Source organism: Phoca vitulina, unplaced genomic scaffold, assembly GCF_004348235.1.
Source record: "Phoca vitulina isolate PV1807 unplaced genomic scaffold, GSC_HSeal_1.0 scaffold3, whole genome shotgun sequence".
Classification (NCBI taxonomy): Eukaryota; Metazoa; Chordata; class Mammalia; order Carnivora; family Phocidae; genus Phoca; species Phoca vitulina.
In genome coordinates this window covers 77,693,368-77,716,327 of record NW_022589706.1, presented here as the reverse complement: position 1 = coordinate 77,716,327, position 22,960 = coordinate 77,693,368, and the positions used below count along the sequence as shown (strand labels likewise).

The 22,960-nt window shown below is 39.8% G+C and overlaps 1 protein-coding gene across 2 annotated transcripts in view; it reads left to right on the top strand.

Annotated features, from left to right (window-relative positions):
* Positions 1–419: 419 nt before the first annotated feature.
* PPP3CA (protein phosphatase 3 catalytic subunit alpha) overlaps positions 420–22,960 on the top strand; it is a 309,049-nt gene continuing 286,508 nt past the window's right edge. For both annotated transcript variants that reach the window (XM_032400899.1, XM_032400898.1), the window contains exon 1: positions 420–671. In XM_032400899.1, the coding sequence (XP_032256790.1) occupies positions 614–671 (58 nt within the window). In that variant the 5' untranslated portion in view covers positions 420–613. The remainder of the gene's footprint in view (positions 672–22,960) is intronic.

The window sequence follows — 22,960 nt, the reverse complement described above, 5'->3', positions numbered from 1 at the left end:
CCGGCGGCCGCGGACAAGCGGCGGCGCCTGGTGTGGGGAAGCAGCGGCGGCAACAGCAGTAGCAGCAGCAGCGGCGGCCGCCTCTCCGCCGCCGGAGACGCCGAGGCACGGCTGGTGGCACTGACATCGGCGGCCCTGCCTCTTCTCTCTCGCCCCCGGCCCTCCCCATGTGATCGGTCTTAATCCCGGCAGAGTGCGCGCGTGGGGCTCCATTCCGCGGTGCCCGGTTTCCTTGCCAGGGTGGGTGCTCCTGTGTGCGCTTCTCCTCCCCATCCCCCTTCCCCCAAGAATAAAAGAAGAACCAAGAGGCGTGCTTAGAAAATAAATAAATAACCACCACACACGCGCAGCCCGGAGCGGAGTCGGCGGGGCTGGCGGCGGCGGAGGAGGAGTGAAGGCGGCGGCGGCGGCGAAGGAGGAGGAGGTGGAGGAGGAGGAGGAGGAGGAGGGACGCGCGAGAAGGCAGTAACTTTAAAGCCAGCTCAGAGCCCAGACCTCCAGCCGAGCGGTTTGCAGCGCGGCGGCGGCGGCGTTGAGTGTCTGGCCCGCCGGTCCGGTCGGGGTGTGCATTAGGACGGACGAGCAGCGCGTCGCTGTCCCCCGGCGGCTGGAGATGTCCGAGCCCAAGGCAATTGATCCCAAGTTGTCGACGACCGACAGGGTGGTGAAAGGTAAGCGGCGCGCCGCGGTCGCCCGGGTGCACCGTGTGCCGCAGGAACCCTCACGGCTTGCCTCCCCTCCCCCCGCCTCCGGTTCTCTCCTTGCTCCAGCCACGGACCTTCTAGGATATTGTGCAACCCTCGAACCCCCCTCCTTTGCGCGCCCTTCCCCCAGGCCTCCCACCCGGCCCCACTTGGGGCATTTTTATTTACGGGGGCGTCAGTTGGCAAATGGCTGAGCAGCGGGGAGGCGGCGGCGGGGGTGGCGGTGGCGGGAGGGGGCGCCCGGGGGGTGGTTGCTGGCAGGGTGTAGCTGCTGTGACAGAAATAGGAAGTGGGTGGCTGCTCGCAGGCTTGCATGGGATCGGGTTTATGATTTTCTTTTGCAGAGGGAGGGGTGATTTATGGCTTTTTAAAAATTAATATGGCATTTTTATGTGGCCGTGGCTTTCCACCGCCTGCCTCGCTCGGGCAGGGTTCTCTCGGCGCTCCATTGCAGCAATTCCCTCCGCGCCCCCTCCCCCTCCCCCTGAAAAGGCCTGCACAGGACTCGCGAGAGAGCGGGAGAGCGTGGGGGGAGCCCGGCGCTTCCTTCCGCGCGGGGCGGGGGCGGCCGCAGGCGGAGGGGGTGGCCGAGGGGACGCGCGGGGGCCGCGGGAGGCGGGGAACGACCCGTGAGCCCCGCCGCCGCCGCCCCGGGATTCCCCCGCAGGCCCTGAGAAAGACACGAAAAGCAGTTCTCCAACCTCCCTCGCCACCCGAGCCTTCCCCCCGCCGACCTGTCATTGCTCTTGAATGGTTCCCCGCTGGAGCACACCTCCCCCGTGGTAACCTCACCCTGCTCGCTTCTTCCATGCCCCTGGCACCCCCTAGTTAACGGGCTATTTGATTCCTATTATTGGCTCCTCTCCCCTGCCCCGGGATCGTGTATACTTCTGCCTCTGGGGTTTCTGGCGTAGAGAAGCCGGGATGCGTGGGGTGAGGAAGGGGACCACCAGTGGTCTTTCTTGCTCGGGAAAACCCGCCGTCCTCGTTGTGTTCCGTGGTGGAGTGGGGGAGGAACCATCCTACGAATCCTGGAAGGATGGGACAACAGAGCAGCTCCGCCAGGATTAAGTAGTGTCCCTCATTCCTGGTGTTAGGACCCGGAGCAGAGCAGGGATGGGGTATGGGGCTAGGCGCGCAAGGGGCCTCTGAAATTGGAAACAGCACTGTCTGGTGTGGCGTGTGGCGTGTGTGTGTGTGTGTGTGTGTGTGTGTGTGTCTGTGTGTGTGTGTCTGTGTGTGTGTGTGTGTGTCTGTGCGCGCGCTGTGTGTAAAACAGAGATAGTATCTAATGTGGCCATGCAAGTAGAGTGCAAGGCAATAAAGTCATTTGCCCCGTGAGCACTTAGATGAAGTAACTCAGCAGCCATAAGACCATGATACAGAAGTCCTGGGGTGTCAGAACTGTTCATTGCTCCATTCAGATTTGCTCAGTTTTTAAAGTTGTGTGTGTGTGTTTCTGGTGATGGGGGGAAATTATTCTCTCCTTCTTAAAAAAAGAACACAAAATATCTTTTCTTGTTTTGGTTGTATTAGAATCAGTCCTGCTTGAATGCAGTATTTATAGACTCATCAAAATAAGGAGGAAATACCTTTGCAAAAATGATTGGAAATAGGACTATGGATGCACAGCTGTTCTTTCTGCAGGCATGGCTCCCCATGTTAAAACAGTGAATTCAAATTCATTTGAAAGAACTAGGCTTTGTATTAAGGGTTTCTGTTGACATTTTCAAAAATTAAGACCTTTTGCTGAACTATCAGAGTATTTACCTAATGTGTGAAGTTTAGGTGTAACTTCAATCTGTGTGTTTAGATTGCCTGTTTTCAAAACAATTAATGTACACTTGATCTTAGCCAAAAGGCCGAGAAGCGATCAAAACAATTAATGTAAAGCTTACAATTCAAATGATAGCAGTAAATGTGTCAACAATTAAAAAACATTCATATGTGCACACATAAGTTCAGGTTTCCTGTTTTAAATCACAAAGTGTGGCTTTTCCCTGTAAATGGAAAGTTGTCAAGCGGGGAAGAATATAAAAATAATTGTCCATATGTTCTGGCTTGGTGTCTTTACCGATTAATGTGAAGGAGCCCATTCAACCATTCCATGCCTATTTGCCTTGCTTTTTTCCAATGCTATAATATTTTTATAAATGGCTCTTTATTGTAAGTACACAAACCCCTCATAATTCCAAAGAAATGATTTACATATTTTTGCAGAACTGAAATGCACATGTGGATAATATAGGAACATAGGAAAGTCTCAAAATAGGAAAAGGTAATTTTGCATTTGTTTTGATAAGGATCTTGATGTGAATTTTGAATGTGAAATTTTGTTTATAGGAAAGAAGTTTTATTGACAAATCCTAATTTTAAGGTGGGCATGCTGTTTTTCTTATGCTTTCTTACAGATTTTATATTGTTGGCTTAACAGGCATTATCGAAAGGTGGATCCAACATTTTGTCACATATATGGTTTTTATAACTAATTATTTGAAATGGTAATCTATTTTGATTATCAGTTCTCTAAGAAATAGCATTTCCCCAGTATACACACGCTTAGTGAGTAGAAAGTGCATGTATGATGAATGGAAAACAGATGACCAAATGATTTTTCGTATTTACAAAATCAGATAAGACATAGTTCATGTAACCATGACTTTAAATTTTGTTAGAACGTCATCTCAGTGGTCTGAGGTTGACTCTTTAATGCAGGAAAAGGATTATCCTTGAGGAAATTTTTGTGCTCCTTAAACTTTCTCTCCTTTTACAAAGTACAGATAGTAGTATTTGGTTACATATAGAAATAAGTATTTGGATCATTATTACCATGGCCATGCCATGGTGTTTGTTTACAATTATCTGCATTAGTGTCATCTGGCTTTTGTTGTATAACAAATTGCTATTTACAAATAAAGCTGTGCTTGTGGTTTTGTTTGTAGTAATACCATGATGTGACGGCTTTCTTGATTTGTACTTCCAGAATGCAACTTTAGAAAGGTAGGTTGAGTTTAAGTCTCAACTAACTGTGCAATTTTTCAGGTTCATAGCATCTTCTAGAGTGTGTTTGGAGCCCGTGATCAGTTTTCCAAATCTTAAAAATGAAAGGGAATGGCAGCATTGGAGATAAAAAGCATTCATTTAGGTTACTGCAGAAAAAAAGTTACTTCGTTTAGCAAAACCGGTGCTGTTTCATTTTTGACTGTTCTTGGATAAAAACAATGGAAAGTATAAAAATTCATAGAAAAGATCTTGGGTAATGCCCTTTGTTGGAAATCCGAATAATTTGATCCATTTACTGTTTTACATTTTTTAAGGAAACAAAGTATATGCATAACTATATGGCAAAAGATGGAGGGCAGTAAATAGAAGAATGACCACTCTCCCCGCTTTCCCCCAGCACACCACATAGTCTGGATTTTCTCTGCAGTGGTGCTCCACAGGGCTGGTTTAAAACTGGCTTTTGTTCATTTCTCCCTGCCTGTTCCTGCCTTTAACTCCTTGACTGGCCCTAACATTCCCTCTTGGCTATAGAACTTTGCTACACGGAAGTCATACACTTAGAGGAAGTTAAATTGTATGTGATGGGTGCTTGCTTTGTTGCATCTCTTTCCGTTCCTTTTGATCCCATCCCTAGGTATTTTCTAAAGGGCCTCTTACCTTAACCCAAACTGATTTTAATGGTAGAAATTCCGGATACCATGACAGATTGATGGGGGGTAAATTCCTGGGAAGAGTTTTGGGGAATTTCTCAAAAACTCTAAGTAGCAAAATTTGTGCTATGTATCAGGTTACTTTTGGCTGTGGGGGAATTAAAAAAACAACAACACAAAAACAAAAAGCGCTCTTTCTTTGTATTGCCAGCTTATAGACTATTTGTGAAGACAAAATACACATAGGGAAATTCTGGAAGGATATCTAAGATCATATAATCAAGGAGCTGGTAGCTAAGCAAAATATTAAGTAAACAAGGATTCAAGCCACCAGTGTTACTAGCTGAATGAGATGGTAATACTGCTTAAGAAGAAAATAAAAATATGCTACATCAGTAATAATCATCATGTTTGGATTTTGAAACAAAGTATTAAATAATGCCATTTATTTGTGGTGTGTCAAGAAGAGCTCATTGTGAATTTATTTTACTTAGATTTATTACCATCAGTTCAGTTATTCCGTGTATAATCTTTGTATCTGGTTTTCCATTTGAGTACAGTAAAACTGCATTAATTCAGTGTTACTAAACGTCAGTGTTTGGTGGCTAAAGTTTACATCAGCACTGGATATGAAGAAAGGGGTCTGCTAATCTAATTAATACTATAAACAACACGATTTGGGCATGGTTAATATACTTAACAAAACAGATTCTTTTCAGGACATACTGAATAGCGTGTAAATTGATGCTATTAATTATAAATTAGATTAATCAGTATTTTCTTTCAGGATTTCTACTGTAAAGTCAATATACAAAAAATGCATGGTTTTCAAAACATTTTGTAAACTTAAGGCTTAAAGCAACAATTGAGACTGTGAGTCAGGGAAATTCCAGTGATTCTAAAATGCCATCAATTAGAAAATTAACATTTAAAAAATAATATTTTTTTTGGAAACTGGGGGAAAGAACCTCTACTTTAAATGAGCCATGTATTTTAAGACATCCAGTTAAAATGTGAAAAAAGTAACACCTTAGAATCTAGTTAGAGGTTTACTCCAACATTTGTTTATATTAGTTTAAAAATATGCCATTTTAAGTCTATTTCATGTTTTAAGTCTATTTGTTTCTATAAATATGACCTGTTTTTATTTGTAATCTTAGAAATATGAAATATGACTTTGATATACTGTATGCTTATAACTTTTATAATTGGCCTCTTATACTTTTCCTTATCTTTTCTGTGTCAGCCATGTGTAAAGTTGGAACTAATTATGAAACCAAATAAAGAATCCATTTAGAGTGACCTCATTGGAAAACAGCATTTTTCTAGACATACCTTCCTCTTAGCAAATCCAGTTAAATTACTATTTTGAAAGTTTTGTGAAAATATTGGACACTCCAGAACTGTAGAGAATGATGATGATTCATGATCTGGAACTTTGGTAAATACTAAAAAATCATATTGTTAACTTTTTTTCAGCAACTTTCTTGATATTCAAGAGAGATATGGTGAGATTTTGAATTCCATCTTTCTGTAATTGCCCTGTTATATTTTGTAAGTCACAGGCTATTTTCCTCAAATGTAAAATTGTACTCACCCCTCACTTGTGGGAACTTGAACTCACCACTCATAAGTGGAATTTGAGAGCCCACGCAGTCATGCTTGCTCCCCTCGCCTGGGAATGGCTATTTGGTCACTGCTGACACAGAATTACAAATGACAACGTGTTAATGTATTTTCAGGGTCACTCAAGAATAGTCAGAACAATTAGTATTGAAATCTGTGAATGCCTTGGGTCTACAACAGTAGCTTATGGTGGCATTTATTTTATAGTTGAAGAAATGGAGACAGAATAGATAGAATGATCGGTCACAGGTGGGACTAGAATGCAGGTAAGTGTAAGCACATTCTTTCCTTTAGCAGAGATGCTCTTCTCTTGAAAATCTGCTTGAAACTGTGACTTCTTTTGGTATATTTAAGCTATCACATTTTATTTCAAACTTCGCTTTACTGAATTACTAGCTATATAAAATAGCTGTAATAGGAGAAGAAGCTTTTATACCTGTGTATTTAGCAGAAATATAAATTCTGATGATAAATGTTATAATCTGGTTTGATCTTGGCATGAGGTTTACTAAAGGAAAACTGTTAAAAATTATTTTCTGTTCAGGTATATACACAGAAATAGAAATAGCATATTCTCCTGCTAAAAAGTTTTATGTACTTTTATTTTGAAGGTGGTTATCATAAGCCTCTTTGTCTGAATTTCAGATAATGGCCCATACAGTTGATCTGGTTTGAGGATTTTATTAATTTCTAGAGAATGATCAAACGAAAATACCAGCCAATGCTTCTTAAGGTGTTCACTCCTTTTTTTTTTTTTTTTTAAAGATTTTATTTATTTATTTGACAGAGAGAGAGTTAGCGAGAGCAGGAACACAAGCAGGGGGAGTGGGAGAGGGAGAAGCAGGCTTCCCGTGGAGCCCGATGCGGGGCTCGATCCCAGAACCCTGGGATCATGACCTGAGCCGAAGGCAGGCGCTTAATGGCTGAGCCACCCAGGTGCCCCACTCCTTTTTTTAAAAATATAGTCGTCAGGTGGGAATGTAGGCACTGAAAAATGATTTCAGTTTATAAACTAAGTCCTTAGTAGTCTTGATATTTTCAGTATTTTTAACCCATTTTATTTTTACCATATTTCCTTCTTCTGTCTTCACACAGGCTCTATCATTGATAAGCCATCAATTATATATTTCATATGAAGTCAAATAAAACATTTCATATTCCTCTACTGTTAGGTATTCTGAATAATGGCTTAAATCAGATGGACTGTCAGCTTGAGGACCTAGACCTATGGCTGGGGTCTCAAATCCATTTTACAAATGTATATGCAGTAGCCAAAACCTTGAAATTAAAAACAAAAACTGAGGAAGCAGTAATTATTTATTAAATTACTACATTTTTGGAATTAGATGTATTCTTTGTAAGACCATCATAGAGAGAAATAGAATTTTCTGTTTATCTTCTTATTTCCTTAATCCATGCTTTTGCCTCACAGCAAAATATGGTCTGACTTTCTATGAACTATCTCCTGGAACTGGAAATTCTGCGAATGTCTGCAGAAAGCAAAACAAACAAATAGATACCAGAGATTTATGTTAACAGCTGCCTCCAGATTATGACATGCCACCTTACAATGTCTGTCAGTTTCAGGTACCTTTCTACAGTTATAAAACCAGAAGAATGATGGTTGATGTTGAGACAGAGAGCTTTATTTATATGGAGCTAAATTTTAAAAAAATCCCACCAGCTCTAAGGTTCTAAGACTTAGAGTCTCTTCTTATAGTAACTGTCTAGATCCACTTTATTTTTATCTTTTTGGGGAAGGAGCTACTACTTCTGATATAAAATGTTCAGTTGTCTCTATGTAGCATTAGAATGTTTTGGAGATTCTAGTATGTCGGTGTCTAAACTGTGTCTCCCAGGATGCTGCGTATGCTTGGAAGGTACATAAAATTGTTTGTTAATATGTATATTCAAAGTTTTAGTTTGAAAACTATGGTCATTGCCCCAGTGGTGCCTGGCTCAGTGCCTTGCTTCTTATGCACTGAATGTGTTCTTGTCAAATGACTTTGGACATTGTACAATTCTCACGTGTGCCTCCTAAAGCAATAAATGGAGACAGATTATATGTTTATTTTGAGCTCATTATACTCTGATTCTTTGTAAATTGTTCTATGATGACTGTATGGTTAATTGGAATGCTTCCTTCTCCAGCCATATCAGGGAATACAGTATGAGAAGGAGATATTAATAAGGTTATATAATTAGATTGAGGGCAGTTTTGTTGTTTGGTCATTTGCACTGGCTTTATGCCAGTTGGGTTTAAAAGGCTAAATCCTTTTCACTGTAATATATTAGCTTGAACTTGAAAGCTTTCTTTCAGTTTTTGTCGTATTTCCCCATAGACTGATCAAATTTTGACAGGTGAGAAAAAATATGTTAATCACTCAGTATTTGACATATTGGGTGATACATATTTTTTAATTATTGTTTAGATTTGGACTTGAAGAGAAAAGGACCTGGCAAATTCCATGAAAAAACAAACAAACAAAACCAAGACCAGAAAAAAACCCTCTTCCTTTGTTTACATCTCAATTTATCATTTTCTGTAATGCTTTTGTAATTCAGAAATGCAGCCTTCTTCAACATAACCTCCTGCCCTCCTCCTGCTCTCCTCTGGCCCCCAAAATGTCATTGGATTCTATCCAGTGGGAAGATATATGGGCTATGAGAAGTTAAAAAAATGTGGCACCAACTCTGCTGACTCCTTATATTTTCCTAAGTGGGCTTTAAGCCATCCGTTGACATGTGTTTTTAAACATCCTGTAAGCTATGCCATATTATCAAATTAAATTAAAAGCACAATATATTGTCTTACAATGACAGAACCTGAGTCAGGACTTCCAAGTTTGTGTTGTTGTTGTTGTTGTTGTTGTTGTTGTTGTTGTTATTTTGCTTTTTACAAAGGAATTAAATTTTTTTTTCATTATACCTGGCATCATTGGTCTGCTATGCATATTTAATGTTAATAAAGTACATGCGTACCTTCTCTGTGTGGGTTTGATTATTGTCATGGTAACAGTTCTCATCACTTAATTCTCATCATTCAAGCCTTGGTTCAGATGTCGCCTCCTCTGGGACCCACATCTCCTGATATCTTCAGTTGGAGTAAAGGGACTCAGCCTCTTCATTTTCATGGAGGACACCTTGAATAGAGCATGCCCTGTGAAGATTTGTTTACCTATCTGCCTCCTTCCCAGGAAATGGAGAGCCCAGGAGAGTGGGGCCTGGCTTCCCATATCTTTGTATATTTAGACCTAGTACAATGCCTACTGTAGATTAGACCCTTGATACGTGGTTGCTTAAAATGAACAGAATAACAGATAAAGGGTAAGAGGGGTTTGAATTTCTAAATTATAGGGTTCTTTTCTATTTTGTGGATCTCGAATCATGGGCAGCTCACAAACTTCTGGTGAGTTTCTTGGTTGGCAAGTGCCAATCCTGTAGAAGGGTTTTTTCGCCAGTGTTTTTGAAATGCTTTCTTTTGGTTAGTTGAGCTTATATGTTTTATGCCCAATAGACAACCTGCAGAAGCATAATTGACAGGAGCGGCTTACCCAGGATGTGCTTGGTTTTCAGTGGGTCATTGTCAGTCAGAGGGGGTATAGGTCAAGTGTCTCAAAGGGGGGTGATTTTTTTTCTTCAGGAGGACTGGTGATGATACCAAGTTGAAGGAGAGCCACTATGACAAACCTCTGGGAGGCTTAGATTAGACTGCACCATTATATTGCTTGCTTAGAAAAATACACAAATGCAAATGAATAAAAGCTAATATATTTAGGAATCAGAACAGAGATGTAAAACATACTTGCAGGCCTAGAAAAGACATGTCTGTGTAATACTAATAAAAAAATCTTCAGGGGGCGCCTGGGTGGCTCAGTTGGTTAAGCAACTGCCTTCGGCTCAGGTCATGATCCTGGAGTCCCGGGATCGAGTCCCACATCGGGCTCCCTCCTCAGCGGGGAGTCTGCTTCTCCTTCTGACCCTCCCCCCTCTCATGCTCTCTGTCTGTCATTCTCTCTCTCGCAAATAAATAAAATCTTAAAAAAAAAAAAAAAAAATCTTCAGGCGCATCACGTGAGTGTAGGCTGCTTGTGAGTCAGCTCTCCTGATGGCATGTCTACGTGGTGAATGTTTTTATAAAAGCTCAGCTCTGGGATCCACATCAGCTGGGAGGGAGTATGGTGAGGCACCTGCTCTCAACCTGGTCCTTACAGGGGACCACTGAGCTGCTAGCCCAGACTTGGTCAGATGCCTCCCCACTAAAGCAGGCTTCCAGGACTCTCTAAGCTTGCATTTATGGGCTAGGATTTCATCTGTTTCCCTAGTGCTGTGAGAGTGAAAATACTTTTCCTTCATGGAGTTGAAGGCTAGGGAAATTATAGTTTCCCACATAAAATCACATCATTGTCAACTTCTGCCAATTTGCATTCAGCAGTCAGGAGGAATCTCTCTGTTGCCTTCACCTCTGGTCAGAATTCTACTTGAGTACTCTGTGTCATTCCACATGCACTTTGAGAAGGAGGTGTAGAAAACTTGTAGTATCTTAAAAAAAAAAAAGGTTCCTCCCCCTTCCCCAAGTTATTAAAGAACTTAAAATTGTGACAGGAACTGAGAGATTATTCAGTCTGAATGAGAAAAGTTGAGTGGTAATTTAACTGTAGAGTTCGGGTTTTAAAAAGTCTCTTTCTACAGTGGATCACACTCATTATCACCACTATCAACTGAATAAGAGAAAACACTATTGGTAAGCATCTGTGATTTAGGTGACTTTTTTTTTAAAGCAGTCATGGACATTTAACACTGGCATAGATTTTGGGGGAATCTTTTGAACAGAGAGAATAAATGGCTCTCATTTATTTGGGTTGTATGTGATCTAAATCTAAAATTACGAAGTTTTGAAGCTGGAAGAAACTTTGGAAATCAACCCCTCATCTGGCCTGAAGCCAGTGCCCTGACTCTGTATGGTGAGAGCGACTGAGAGATGAGTGGGAGAACTTTTATCTTATACTTGCTGTGTCTGAACCAAAGCAAAACAAACCAAACTCAGAATTGGAAGGTGCAGCGGTGATCTAGCCCAGGCCATCCCCAATGTGGAATGTCCTGTCCAGCCTGCATGATGGATGGTAATCCCACTGTTTCACGAACACATGTAATGAGGAGTTCTCTACTTACTGAGACCTGCTCTCATTTCTGCTTGCCAGAGTGCTTCCTTAGGGTTGATACCAGTCTAAATGCTGGAGTACACAGTCAGTCATTATGCCTAGCATTGCCCTACAGAGGTCCATAAAATGGGCCTTGTCTTTCACAAGAGAGCTTATTTGACATTTAAAACAACTTTCATGTTCTTAGGTCTTCTAGCTATACCCCATATGGCATCATTTCTGGGTCCTTCCCCAGCCCAGTAGCCTTTCCTTAAAACCATGTAGGTTGTTAGGGTCTTTGGAAAATGGAGACGTGAGTTAAGGTACATCGTGGCTAATCTACTTTCATCGAACCTCCAGCACCTTGAGCTTGGTTGCCTAAGCAGTCTTGCTTTACTCTTCTGTGTCCTCATGCTGACCCTTAAACTTCCCGAAACTCTAGTCCTTCACTGGTGGGCCCAGTCTAGTATGCATCCCATGATGCCCCTTGGCTGGGTGAGGACTGCCACTGCCATCTTACTCCTTGTGCCCTTTCTATTGAAATTCCCTTCAGTTGTATCACCTCCTAGGACTGCAGCTTTCAGGTGTCAAATACCTAACCTCTGTAAGTAGAGCTTTCCAGAAAGCCTGAATAGCAGATACATGGCTCTCTCTCTGGAGGTGTTGCTTTCATTTTACTTGCTTTTATTTGTAATACAGACCAATAATAAAGACAGCATGATAGCTTGACACCGTGGTGATGTTAGCGCGGTAACTGAGGACAGGCCAAGTCCCTTGCTGACTTTGCAAATCACACCACCACGAAGGCAGCTCAGCACGCCACTTGCCCAGAGCCGTCCCTGCCTCCTCTGCCACCCAGTCTTTGAAGGCTGTTGATAAACAGCTCCTAAGGCCTTTGGGTTTGGCTAACCCAGTGAGTTCGATTGTCATTTGATAACTAGTTTAAGTTTCACTGAGGCCTAAAAGAGGCCAGTGCCCTCCAGCCAGGGTGTCACAACACACTCCCGTGTCCCACTCAGCTGTCAGGTATTAGCAGCTACTGACAACAACGTACACAAGTTTGCAAATGACTTACTTAAAAATATCTATGTATAAACGAGGGTGGATTCATGCTCAACCCTAAAATACTACTTTCCCTTAACGTTCTGATGTGTTTCCTCATGCAGGAGAGGAAGGGATAGAGCTGCGGCTGTCATGGTGGGCATCTTGCATAACCCGCAGTCTTCTTGATCTTCTGATGTACTTTAATCACAGTGGGACTTCTACATCCTTATAAGCCTGGCGTGTTTGCTCTGTTCCAGCGAGCATTTTTGAGGAGAGTTTCTTAGAGTCTGCATTCACGTGTGCTTGTGTCTTGTGCAAGTGAGCGTCATGTCGTGTGCATCTTGACAGAAAGAACGGCTGACACGCGCAGTCAGAGAGTGTACCTTCACTGGCCAGATCTGTCGACTGGCCAGATCCTGCAACACCAAGGGAGGCACCTCTGGGGTGATTTCAGCGTGCTCAATGCAGCCTTTTCTCCTCAAACATCTCCCAGGGGCCATGCCCAAAATACCGTGTTTAGTTATGAGGATGAGTTGGCCTTCTTTGAAAGAAGTTTCATAAGCAGCCGATCTTTAAAAAATAATTTGGTGAATTGACTAAATTTTTCTTGGCCTTTGGCTAGTACTGAATTCAAGAAAAATCCTGTGTTTCAGGAGACTTTTTGAGAGAAACTTTCCTGTCTCCTTTTGAAGAACTCACATCCCATGCTTCTTGTATCACTCAATTTTCTATCTGCTCCCCTCAAGTGTGATACAATTGTAACATCCTAGCTGGCAAATAGATTAAATAATCCATTATTGAGTATAAAATGACTGTTGAAAAAGTATTATTTCCTTTACTTATCAGGCCATTCATCTACCCATCCATCCTTCCATCCTGTCCACGCATGCATCACTACTTGCCTGGCTCTGTGCTGTGTGCTCGGGGCTTAAAGTAGGAGAACTCTGAAGGTTGCTATCCAGTGTGTGTATGTTGTGTGGCGGAGGAAGCAAATCACAATGTAAGTGGCAATTACTTTAATAGCAGAAGATGCAACATGCTGTGGAGTGCAGGGAAGGGAGTGATTAACTGTCTTCATAGATTGTGCTTTCATTTTTTGGCAAAAATAAATGGAAGCAATATTAATTTTTTTTCTGTGTGTATTATATATAAGCACAATGTTAGGACATGGGCTTATTTGTAAATGAGGATGGCATAAAAGGAACTACGAAAAGAATGATGAGTGTATGTGGAATTCTGTAGCTGTTATAGTTTACCTGTGAGCAAGGTGCGTGAGAAAGAATCATGGGTTGTAGAAGGTGGAAGAGGCTTTAAAAGTCAACTAGTTCAAGTATTTAAAAAAAAAAAACACACACACACACACACAACAAAAGAAAAACACCTTTCCTATTAAATGGTTAATAGCTTCCCTCCCCTGTCCCAGATTATTTACAGCGATGAAGTGGCAGCATCAGAGTGTGAAAAGAACATTGGCTTAAGTGTGACAAAACCTGCATTTACATCTTGCTTTCTCTGTGTGCCACTGTGTGTCTATGGGGAAGTCATGTAACAACCCTGAACCGGTTTTTCTTACTGAAAAGTGGAAATGATAGTATTAACTTTGCAAGGTTATTGTTACTATGAGAAGAATTGATTTGAAATGCCTGGCTTACTGCCTGCTCGAAAGAAGTCCTCAATACACGTTAGGCATTGTGGGTGGTTGGTTTTTTTTGTTTTTGTTTTTGTTTTAAATTGTTGGACAGCTCCTTTGAAAGCAAAGCTTTTTGCTTCTAGAAATAACCTGCATTAAAGTATTCATCGCCTCCTACCCATTGTCAGATCCACTGCAGTTTGAGGTCCTCTGCCGCTGAGACAAGGTCATCAATGACCGTCCAGTTGCTGGCTTCTCTGGTATTTGACATAATGGGCCTCCTCTTCTTAAAATGTTGTCTTCATTGGCTTTCATGGATTTCTTCTTTGACTTATTTGCCATCTCCTCTCAACTGAATCCTAAATGTTGATGTTCCTTTTCTTTTTACAAGTTCTTCCAGGCCATTTCATCTCCTTACACACATAGGATTGACTACTGCTTATAGGCTGATGAGTAACACGTCTATATTTGTAACCTAATCTTTTCTCTGGAGCTTTCTCTCAAACACTATGCAGAACAGTTGCTGTGGATGGGTGTGGTGAAAATAAAGTGGGGTATTTCTTCTCCCGTGTTTCCTAGCCTGGTTGATGTTACCACCATCCATCCAGGTTAAATAAACCTGTCATTAAGTTCAGGTCTTCTAAATATTTCACCTAGTGCTGCAGTAGCTTCCCAACATTAGTCTTTTTGCTTTCAAACTTGTCCCTTCTCATAAATTAATTTTCCCATATTGGCACCAGAGGGATCATTTAAAAATGAACATCTGGAAAAAATAAATGTGAATGCTTAATTATGCTAATCCCTTATTTGGTTGTTGATCTTTTTTTTTACTGGTTTGTAGCATCTCTTTATGTATTATGGAATTTGACCCCTATTGCGTGAATTTTGAAAATAGGTTGAATATAGCATATGTTACATTGTACTGCATTTAAGTCTGCAATTTATTAGAATATACGTTCTTGAGAGCAGAGACAACATTTTTTATTTATGAGGTGTATTCTGAATGCTTATCTGTGTTTGGTCTATATAAAGTTGATTGGGCTAAACTGAACTACTTAAAAATCCCAATACTTTCCATAGCTTTGTATTTGCTTTACCTCCAGATAGAACACTCTTGCTCATTATTGTGTCCTTCTGAGTAAAACTTCTCTGATCTCCTCAGGCATAGCTGTCTGAATACTTCTTATACTTTGTATACACAATATATCATAAACATTTGCAACAAAATTTTCTCTTTGTGAAATTACCCAGGAAGGCCTTATCTACTTCATCTCCTCAATGCTTAGCATGATGCCTGGCATATAATTAATCATATTCTTCCATCCCCCGCCCCTGCAAACAAATTGATTGGAAAAGATATACCTGTTCATCACAAAAGCATAATGATACTAGCACTTCCTTTTTCTCCCCCTCTAGTATCATACTTTTTATTAATGTAGTTCAAGTTGGATTATTTTTCCTAATACTCTTGACTTAGGGAATACCTGATCTCCTCATCCTCCTGCCCAGGCATGTTCACTAAGATCTATTAAGCCAAGTCTCCTTCACCCTATTTTGTAATTATTTTATACAATTCTAAGCACAACATTTACAGGAATACGTTAGTTTGATTTAAATCTTCCTTACCTTGTCCTCTGGTTCTAGCCTTTTTAGATCTTTTATTTAAACATCTGGATTCTTTTACTTCTTCTTTTTAGTTATTTGCCCCCTTATGTCCATAGTAGATTTTCCTAGGCCTTTTACCTAAACCTGGCAACCAAATGAATTTTTGGAGCCAGTCGCTTTAGATGAGTAAGTTTACAAATCTTTTAGGTTCTGCATATGTAACATGGGAAAAAAATCCCACCTGTGTTAATAAGAAGCTTGTGGCTTCTGTACAAAAAAGGGAAATGCTTGAATAATTGGTTGTCCTTGATCTTTTCCTTACCTAATTAGTGTATTTCTATGACTGTACTTTGGAATGATAAATTTTTAGAAAATGTCCAATGCTTTTGCCTACCCTGAGATTTGTTTTAATCTTTTGGCAGTAGAAGAAATGAATTTTCCAGGGATAATGATTAGACTTGGTGTATTTATTGCTGGCATTTGTTTTGTAACATACTACATTAGTTACATTTGGAGGGAATACTTTAACTTGTCAGCTACTTTGCTTCTTCATAGGATCTTAGTCAAAGTAAATAAATAATCAAGTGCCTTTATGTATTTTTGAGATTTCTATTCTAAAAATGTTAATAATATTAATGTATATGCCCTGCACATGCATTATGTAATTTTTCCTTCTGATAACTCGGAGGCTGGAGGAGATGCAGTACCGTTTGAATGTCACACAGCAAGTAAGTAGTGGAACTAGTATTTGGATTCCAACAGTTTTGACTCCAAATCCTGGGCTTTTACCACCATAACAGTATGTTGAATTGCACACAAGGTCAAATTCATGAGGTAGCATCAATGAATTGATAGAAAATAGACTTTATTAGGGATTTGTTTTTATATAAAATATTGTCACTGCTGGCAGTCATTTTAGTAGATTATCATTGGCTTTTTCTATGAGAGAAAAATCTAGCACTTTTGTAGGGCAAGTATTTCTGCTTCCTTTTTAGGAATATGTAGCCAGGGCTCACAAACAATGGGACTAGACTATAAACTAGTCTTTACTTGGCATTACTGACTTAATCATGGTGTTACAGGACAAACTAATATAAAACATAAGAAATGCTGTGAGTTACATAAAGACGGTATTTTTCTTAGATCTTGAGTTTTTCCTCTAAGTTAAAACTATGGAAAAAAAAATCTAGCTATTGTATGTACTGTCGGCCTTTGTTTTAGAGACTTTGCTTCTTTATATTCATTTTCATATTTTTGTCACTAAAGCAAATAAAGGAAGCCACACATAGCTAAAGTGAAAGCCACTTCAAGGAGACGTCACATGAAACATTTTGAGGAGGGAGTTATGTGGTTTCATTGTGACATTTTAGATGCAAGTGCAAATTGTTTTGAGATCAGAATTTTTTCATTTACCACTTATAACTCTTCTGTACTATGACGAATGTTTGGGACTAGCCTAGTTAACACTTTTCAACTGATGTTGTAATTATTTAAAAGAAAGAGTGATGATTCAGATTCAGAATTTTGATGCTTCTCTGAAGCAGTTGATTAAGTGAATTTATTTCTTTGTTCACTTGATTGCTAAACAGATTTCTGATCCAACTGAACCTGGTTTGACTGATTTTGAGAAGTCCTGCGGTTCAAGTAGTTGCAGTCACAGGCTCAGGTGGAAAAGATTTAGCACCCTGCCTTGATTCCCTGAGTCTGTAAATTTCATTCTGAGGCCTCTGGCTTTCCTTTGCTTCAAGGCTAATACCTCTGTATGTGGGAAGATTTCTTCCCTGCTGGAATCAACTTGGGTTCCTATTTCCTTTTCCTCTCTGTATTTACCCCTGTGACATTTTTGTGGACCTTGGACTTCAAATATGACCTTTATTTGATGGTTGTTTAGAGGTGTTCATTAGCATGTAGAAGAAAAAAAATTGAATAACTTTAATTCTTAGATACCAGTACAACTAGGGGGTTTTATTGACAATTCTTGTTTGGTTAATTTATACATATTGAAGTGTAAGGCATTTCATGGCCCGAAAAAACAAAATATATACTACAACTTTTCTGCTGTGTGTGTTTATTTTAATCCTTGGCCTAGACCTTGACTGAAATAAGCTTTACCTTTTAAGGAAATTGGTACTGAGATATGATTATGCCTAGTGTTTATTATTGTACACATAGATAATTTGAGTGTTGTTAGTATAGGAAAAAATATTGGGTAGGTCTGTATTTAGAAAGGAATATCTAAGTAAAATAACCAATGACTAAGCATTCTATTTGTGCCTTATGTGAACAATGTGAGTTATATGTAAGAAATATGCTTTTTAAATATGGCTTTCATTTGTATGCTAAGAGTGTAATTGTGAAGTGATTAACTTAGAGGGTGCCTCCTTTGAGAATTCCCCTAGTAAATACAACTTCTGAACTCACCTAACTATTTTTGCTTTCTTGACCTAATGAAGGAGGCTAACATATTTTTAGTACATTCCAGATTGTAGAATTTTTTCTTATGGAGGAGAGGCATGTCCCTCAGAGTCCCATTCAGTTATAATATTTGATTACAACTCAATTGGAATGGACACAAGTGAGACTCAATATGGCATTGCTTCTGCATATTCTGAAAAAATGGAAATGTGCATAAATTGTTTTCAGTACAGCCACTATTTTTAATAATTTTTTCCTTTCACTCTTACGCTAAACTGTGTATTACGAAATTGTGCCTTTACTTCTGTGCAAGGTTTCCAACTATGAGGTTTTGTGAATGATTTCTTTCTGGAATGATGGAATTGTCTCCAATAATGGATATTTTTAAATGATTATGTAATCATCTTGTAATTACATTACAGATAATAAAGGTACCATCTGCTCTTATTTGAACTTCTGTCCTATGAAGAGAGAGCACCAGAAGTGATATTTTGCTTTTGATTATTTGGCATGTATTCAAGCCATTACTTTCCTCCTGCACTGCTATCCCCAGCTACTGTTCAGAGATTTTCATAAATGAAGGGAGTGAGTGGGAGGAAAAGCCATGTTACTTGTAGTCAGGGCAATAGTGAAGCAGTTAGAAATGGTGTCTGTCTATAGGTCACTCAGTGTTGTCATGCAGGAAATATTTTATGCATTTATCTCAGGATACACATTATGGAGAATTCACTATATGCTACTTGTTGCCCTTCCCTCCCTCCTTCCTTCCTTTCTTCCCTCCTTCCTTCCTTCCTTCCTTCCTTCCTTCCTTCCTTCCTTCCTTCCTTCCTTCCTTCCTTCCTTTTTATTGAACTCACTACCCCAAGATCCAGGAGTTGCACGCTCCTCCAGCTGCGATTTCGATGGAATCTGGTCTAGAATGTTAAGAAAGAGGTAATGGAAAGGACTGGGATTGTAGGGTGATAGCACACTCTCTTCAGTCTTCACAGCCCCGCTTGTCTCTATTTTAGAAACATTTTACCATTCTTTTCACTTCTCTTTAAATTGACCCATCGGGTTAAAATTAAATTTATCTTTATGATGTGACCTGCTTGGTGTCAGTTATTTATTTATTTTTTAAATGCCGTTTCATTTAATCCCTGTAGTCATCCTTGTAAGGTGGTTATCCTGTTCTACTGAAGAGGAGAGTGTGGGTCAGAGAAGTTATTTGTTGATCATCACAGAGCTAATCAGTGGTGAAGCTGAGGTCCAAAAACAGAACATTGAAAACTTATTTTGAAGGATATGCAAGCATACATAGAAGTTGAAAGAAGAGAGCAATTAACCCCATGTACCTATTCCACATCGAGATCCCAAATTTCACTACATTTGGTTTACCTACACCTTTTTTCTTTTTCTTCGCTGAAATATTTTAAAGCTGATTCCAGGTATCATGTTATCAATAGAGCAAATTTCAACTCAAGAGCAAATGTTTTATCCCTGTACCAAATGTTCTAAGTATAGGAGAGAATGACATAATATGAAGACTGCGAACAAGTAGAAGCCATATTTTTCCAGAAAACAAGTTATATATCTGCATTGAGTGTTTTGGTATGGGTGGCCATCATTTGCTGCTCATTTATTAATAAGATAATAATAAAAGAGACAATACTTATTGAGTACTGATTCTGGGCTAGGAACAGCCCCTCATGCTTCATGCATATTAGTTCATTTAGTTCACAGGAACCCTGTGCTATATAATTATTTCTTGTGGGTTCAAGTTACTTTTTAAAAATAATTTTTTAAATATCTGGTTACAAAGAAGTAAAATATACAAATTACCTTAAATTGTAATATCTGTTCGACCCCTTCTCACCTTTCATACTAATTATAATAATGTATTATTGATGGAGGAGTAGAAAGTTGTTGCTCAAAGTGGGGTCCATACACCAGCCGCATCTGCATGGCTGGGGAGCGTGGGAGAATTACCACCTCAGGCCATACCCCAGAATTTTTTTTTTTTTTTTAAGATTTTATTTATTTATTTGACAGAGAGAGACACAGCGAGAGAGGAACACAAGCAGGGGGAGTAGGAGAGGGAGAAGCAGGCTTCCCCGCGGTGCAGGGAGCCCGATGTGGGGCTCGATCCCAGGACCCTGGGATCATGACCTGAGCCGAAGGCAGACGCTTAAGGACTGAGCCACCCAGGCGCCCCCATACCCCAGAATTTTTTAATTAGAATCTGCATTTTAAATAAGATCCTTAGGTGATGTATATGCATATTAAAGTTTGGCAAGCCTTGGATAGCATTTAAATAGTGCCTCCCAAGCGTGGCTGCACTTTCCAGTCAGCTGGAAAACTTTTAAAGCTACCAATGCTCAGTCCTATCCCTGACCAATTAAATTAGACTCTTGAGGTGAGGCCCCAGCATCTTTTTTTTTTTTTTAAGTCTCCTAGGTGATTCTTATGTTAGGCCAGACTTTAAAATGCACTGGTTTAATAGGACTGGAGTATCTTTCCATTCTGTTTTTGCTACTTTGAACAAAGAATTTCATCTCACAAATCATATATTGAAAATGATGCCATCAATATAAATGAGACTTGAAGATGAAAGAAATTCTGGGCTTACACTTACTCTCTTTTGGTGATGGTAATTCATTGATAACTCTATAGAAAATAATTCCCTTTGATGCAGGACTGAACTTCTTCCCTGTTATCCTTCCTTGGCACCAGGGGATGAAAATACTGCCAAAATATATTGTCTATTTTTGTTCCATTTTTTTCCTTCAGGTGAAGAAATACGCAGAGGGAGGCAGGGAGTTAGGAAATACCAAATGTATAAAAACTGGACCAAGAGCATTAAATAAACTCATGGGGTTACTCTAGATAGGATTCTAAATATTTTAATTTTGTTCTTAATTTTTTTTCTTTTTTTCCTGTATGGACTTAGACGTTTGCTTTTCGTTGTCAGTGTCTTCAGTTCCAGGCATAGATTTTGTTCATTCAGCTGCAGTTACTGAGTGCTTAGCAAATGCCACCAAACAAACAAAGTAGTGGCGGGAAAGTGAACAATGGAGAGAAATGAGTATTTTTGTGTTCCTAACCCTGAGTTGCATATGGTGGAGTGGTTTAGAAAAGTACGGGCTCTTGGAGCCAAACTGCCTGCATTGCATCCTAGTTCTGCTGCTTACTTGCTGTGTGACCAGGAGCAAGTTAATTATGTGCCTCAATAGTTTGGTTTTTTAACCTGTGAAACAGGGTAATAATGGCACCTACCTGTGGAGTTGTTGAGATGATTAAATGAGTCAATATAGTTGTAAAACACCTGAAAGAATGTCTGGCACGTAGTAAGCACTATGTAAGTTTTTGCCGATGATATTACTGTTATGAATATTACATACCTCAAAGAGTAGAGATGGCCTATAAATGAAAGCATAGACCCTCATCCTAATGGTTTTAACATGAGAGATTCTTTAGGTCAAAACAGGATTTTTGTTCAGGGAAATTGTGTCCCTGATTAGATCAGGGATACAAGATGTTCAGGCATATATTCTCACTACATTTATTCCTTATTACGTTGGGTAAGTGGGTTAATCAGTCCACCCTTGACTGAAGGGGGGGGGGGCAGGGATGGCAGCTAACACTTAACCACACAGACACAATTAACCTGAGTTTGTTGAAGTACTTTGAATTCCTTGAATAAAAGGCACTGAAGAAATTCAGATTTTAGTCTTTAAAATAATTGCTTTCCCAAAAGCCCCATAGTAGCACATTTGAGTATTTTTAAAGCTATTCATTAGATTAGTAGCATTTTATGGTTTGGCTTCATTTGACGAGTGGCTTTAGACATGGAGGAAATGTGGCAGACAGATTAGGAGGCCAGCACAGGAGGCCTGGAGTCACTGGAATATTAGAACCATCAAATGTGGATACTCGAAGGGCGCTAAAGATGACATTTTAGCCCAGTGCTTTTATTTCATGGATGACCAAAATGTGGCAGAAGTGTGAATTTTAGTGGTCTTAAGGAGAAATGCACGTTCTATTTTTACTTATTTGTGATACTTTTTTCATTAATTAAATACATTGTGTGCATATATGTACATACATATGACAAGTGTAGCAGAAATCATGTAATAGCAACATTGAAATTTTTCTACAATAAAATGTTTTTGTGTCTTTTTATGTCCCCCTCTTCAGAGTGGCGGTATCAACTAAATATATTACTTCTTTATTGCATGCATTTGGAATAGGCTATGGTATCTATTTTTTATGGGCAAGATTAGGCATGTTTTTGTTGGCATAAGAAAAGTTGCTATGTGAAGAGAGTGACTATTATATTATTTATTTAACATTTAACCTGAAAGTCGAAATGTGTTCAAAAGAGCTCATTTGACGAGGGTTCTGAGTCAGGAGTATTAAAGGACAAATGAAACAAGGATTTCTTATTCTTAATCAGGGTTGGGGGAGAGGGCCAACCTTCTGCAGGGGAAATGACTATAAATGGTCTTTGCAGTTAAGACATCCTCTGTTGCAACAGCTGCCTTTCTGGTTGGCCTGGTTTTCCCCTTTCTTCACAGAGTATTGCTGCTAAAAACACCTTTCTCTTGGCACTTGAACTCTGCCATTTGACTCTTCAGTTTTCTCTTGTTTCCTGCCTAAAATTAAATTTTCTTGCTTTTACTTTTGAAGCTTTGTGGAGCCTTGGTACCAGGCTGCTTGCCTTTGTTTTCATTGTGTTATTCCCATCTTGGGGGCTAGTTCACTGGTACTTGGTATCCTTGGAAGGGTTCCCTCGTTTTCATGCCAGATGACAACAAATGATCCCCGCTCCTTGGTCCTTTTATAGTTAGCTTCTTTGGGAAGAAACTTTAGAGAAAGAAAATTAAAAATAAATTGTATTCAACACTGAGATGGAATGACATTCACTCCCACTGATGGACTTTTTGGTCCCTGCTGGTATTTTGAAGCCTGTAGGGTAAGGATTGCTTTTCCTTGCTTTACTGATATTATAATGCTGCCAAAGTAACACCCAGCGCTAATTTACCTAGGAAATACTCTTGTGTTTGTTTTCTCAAATAAATACATGTAGTTTCTGAATTCTGGTTTCCTTAAATATAATTCTTTAAGTCAGTTGTACTAACGGATTTGTGTTTCTGCTTTTTA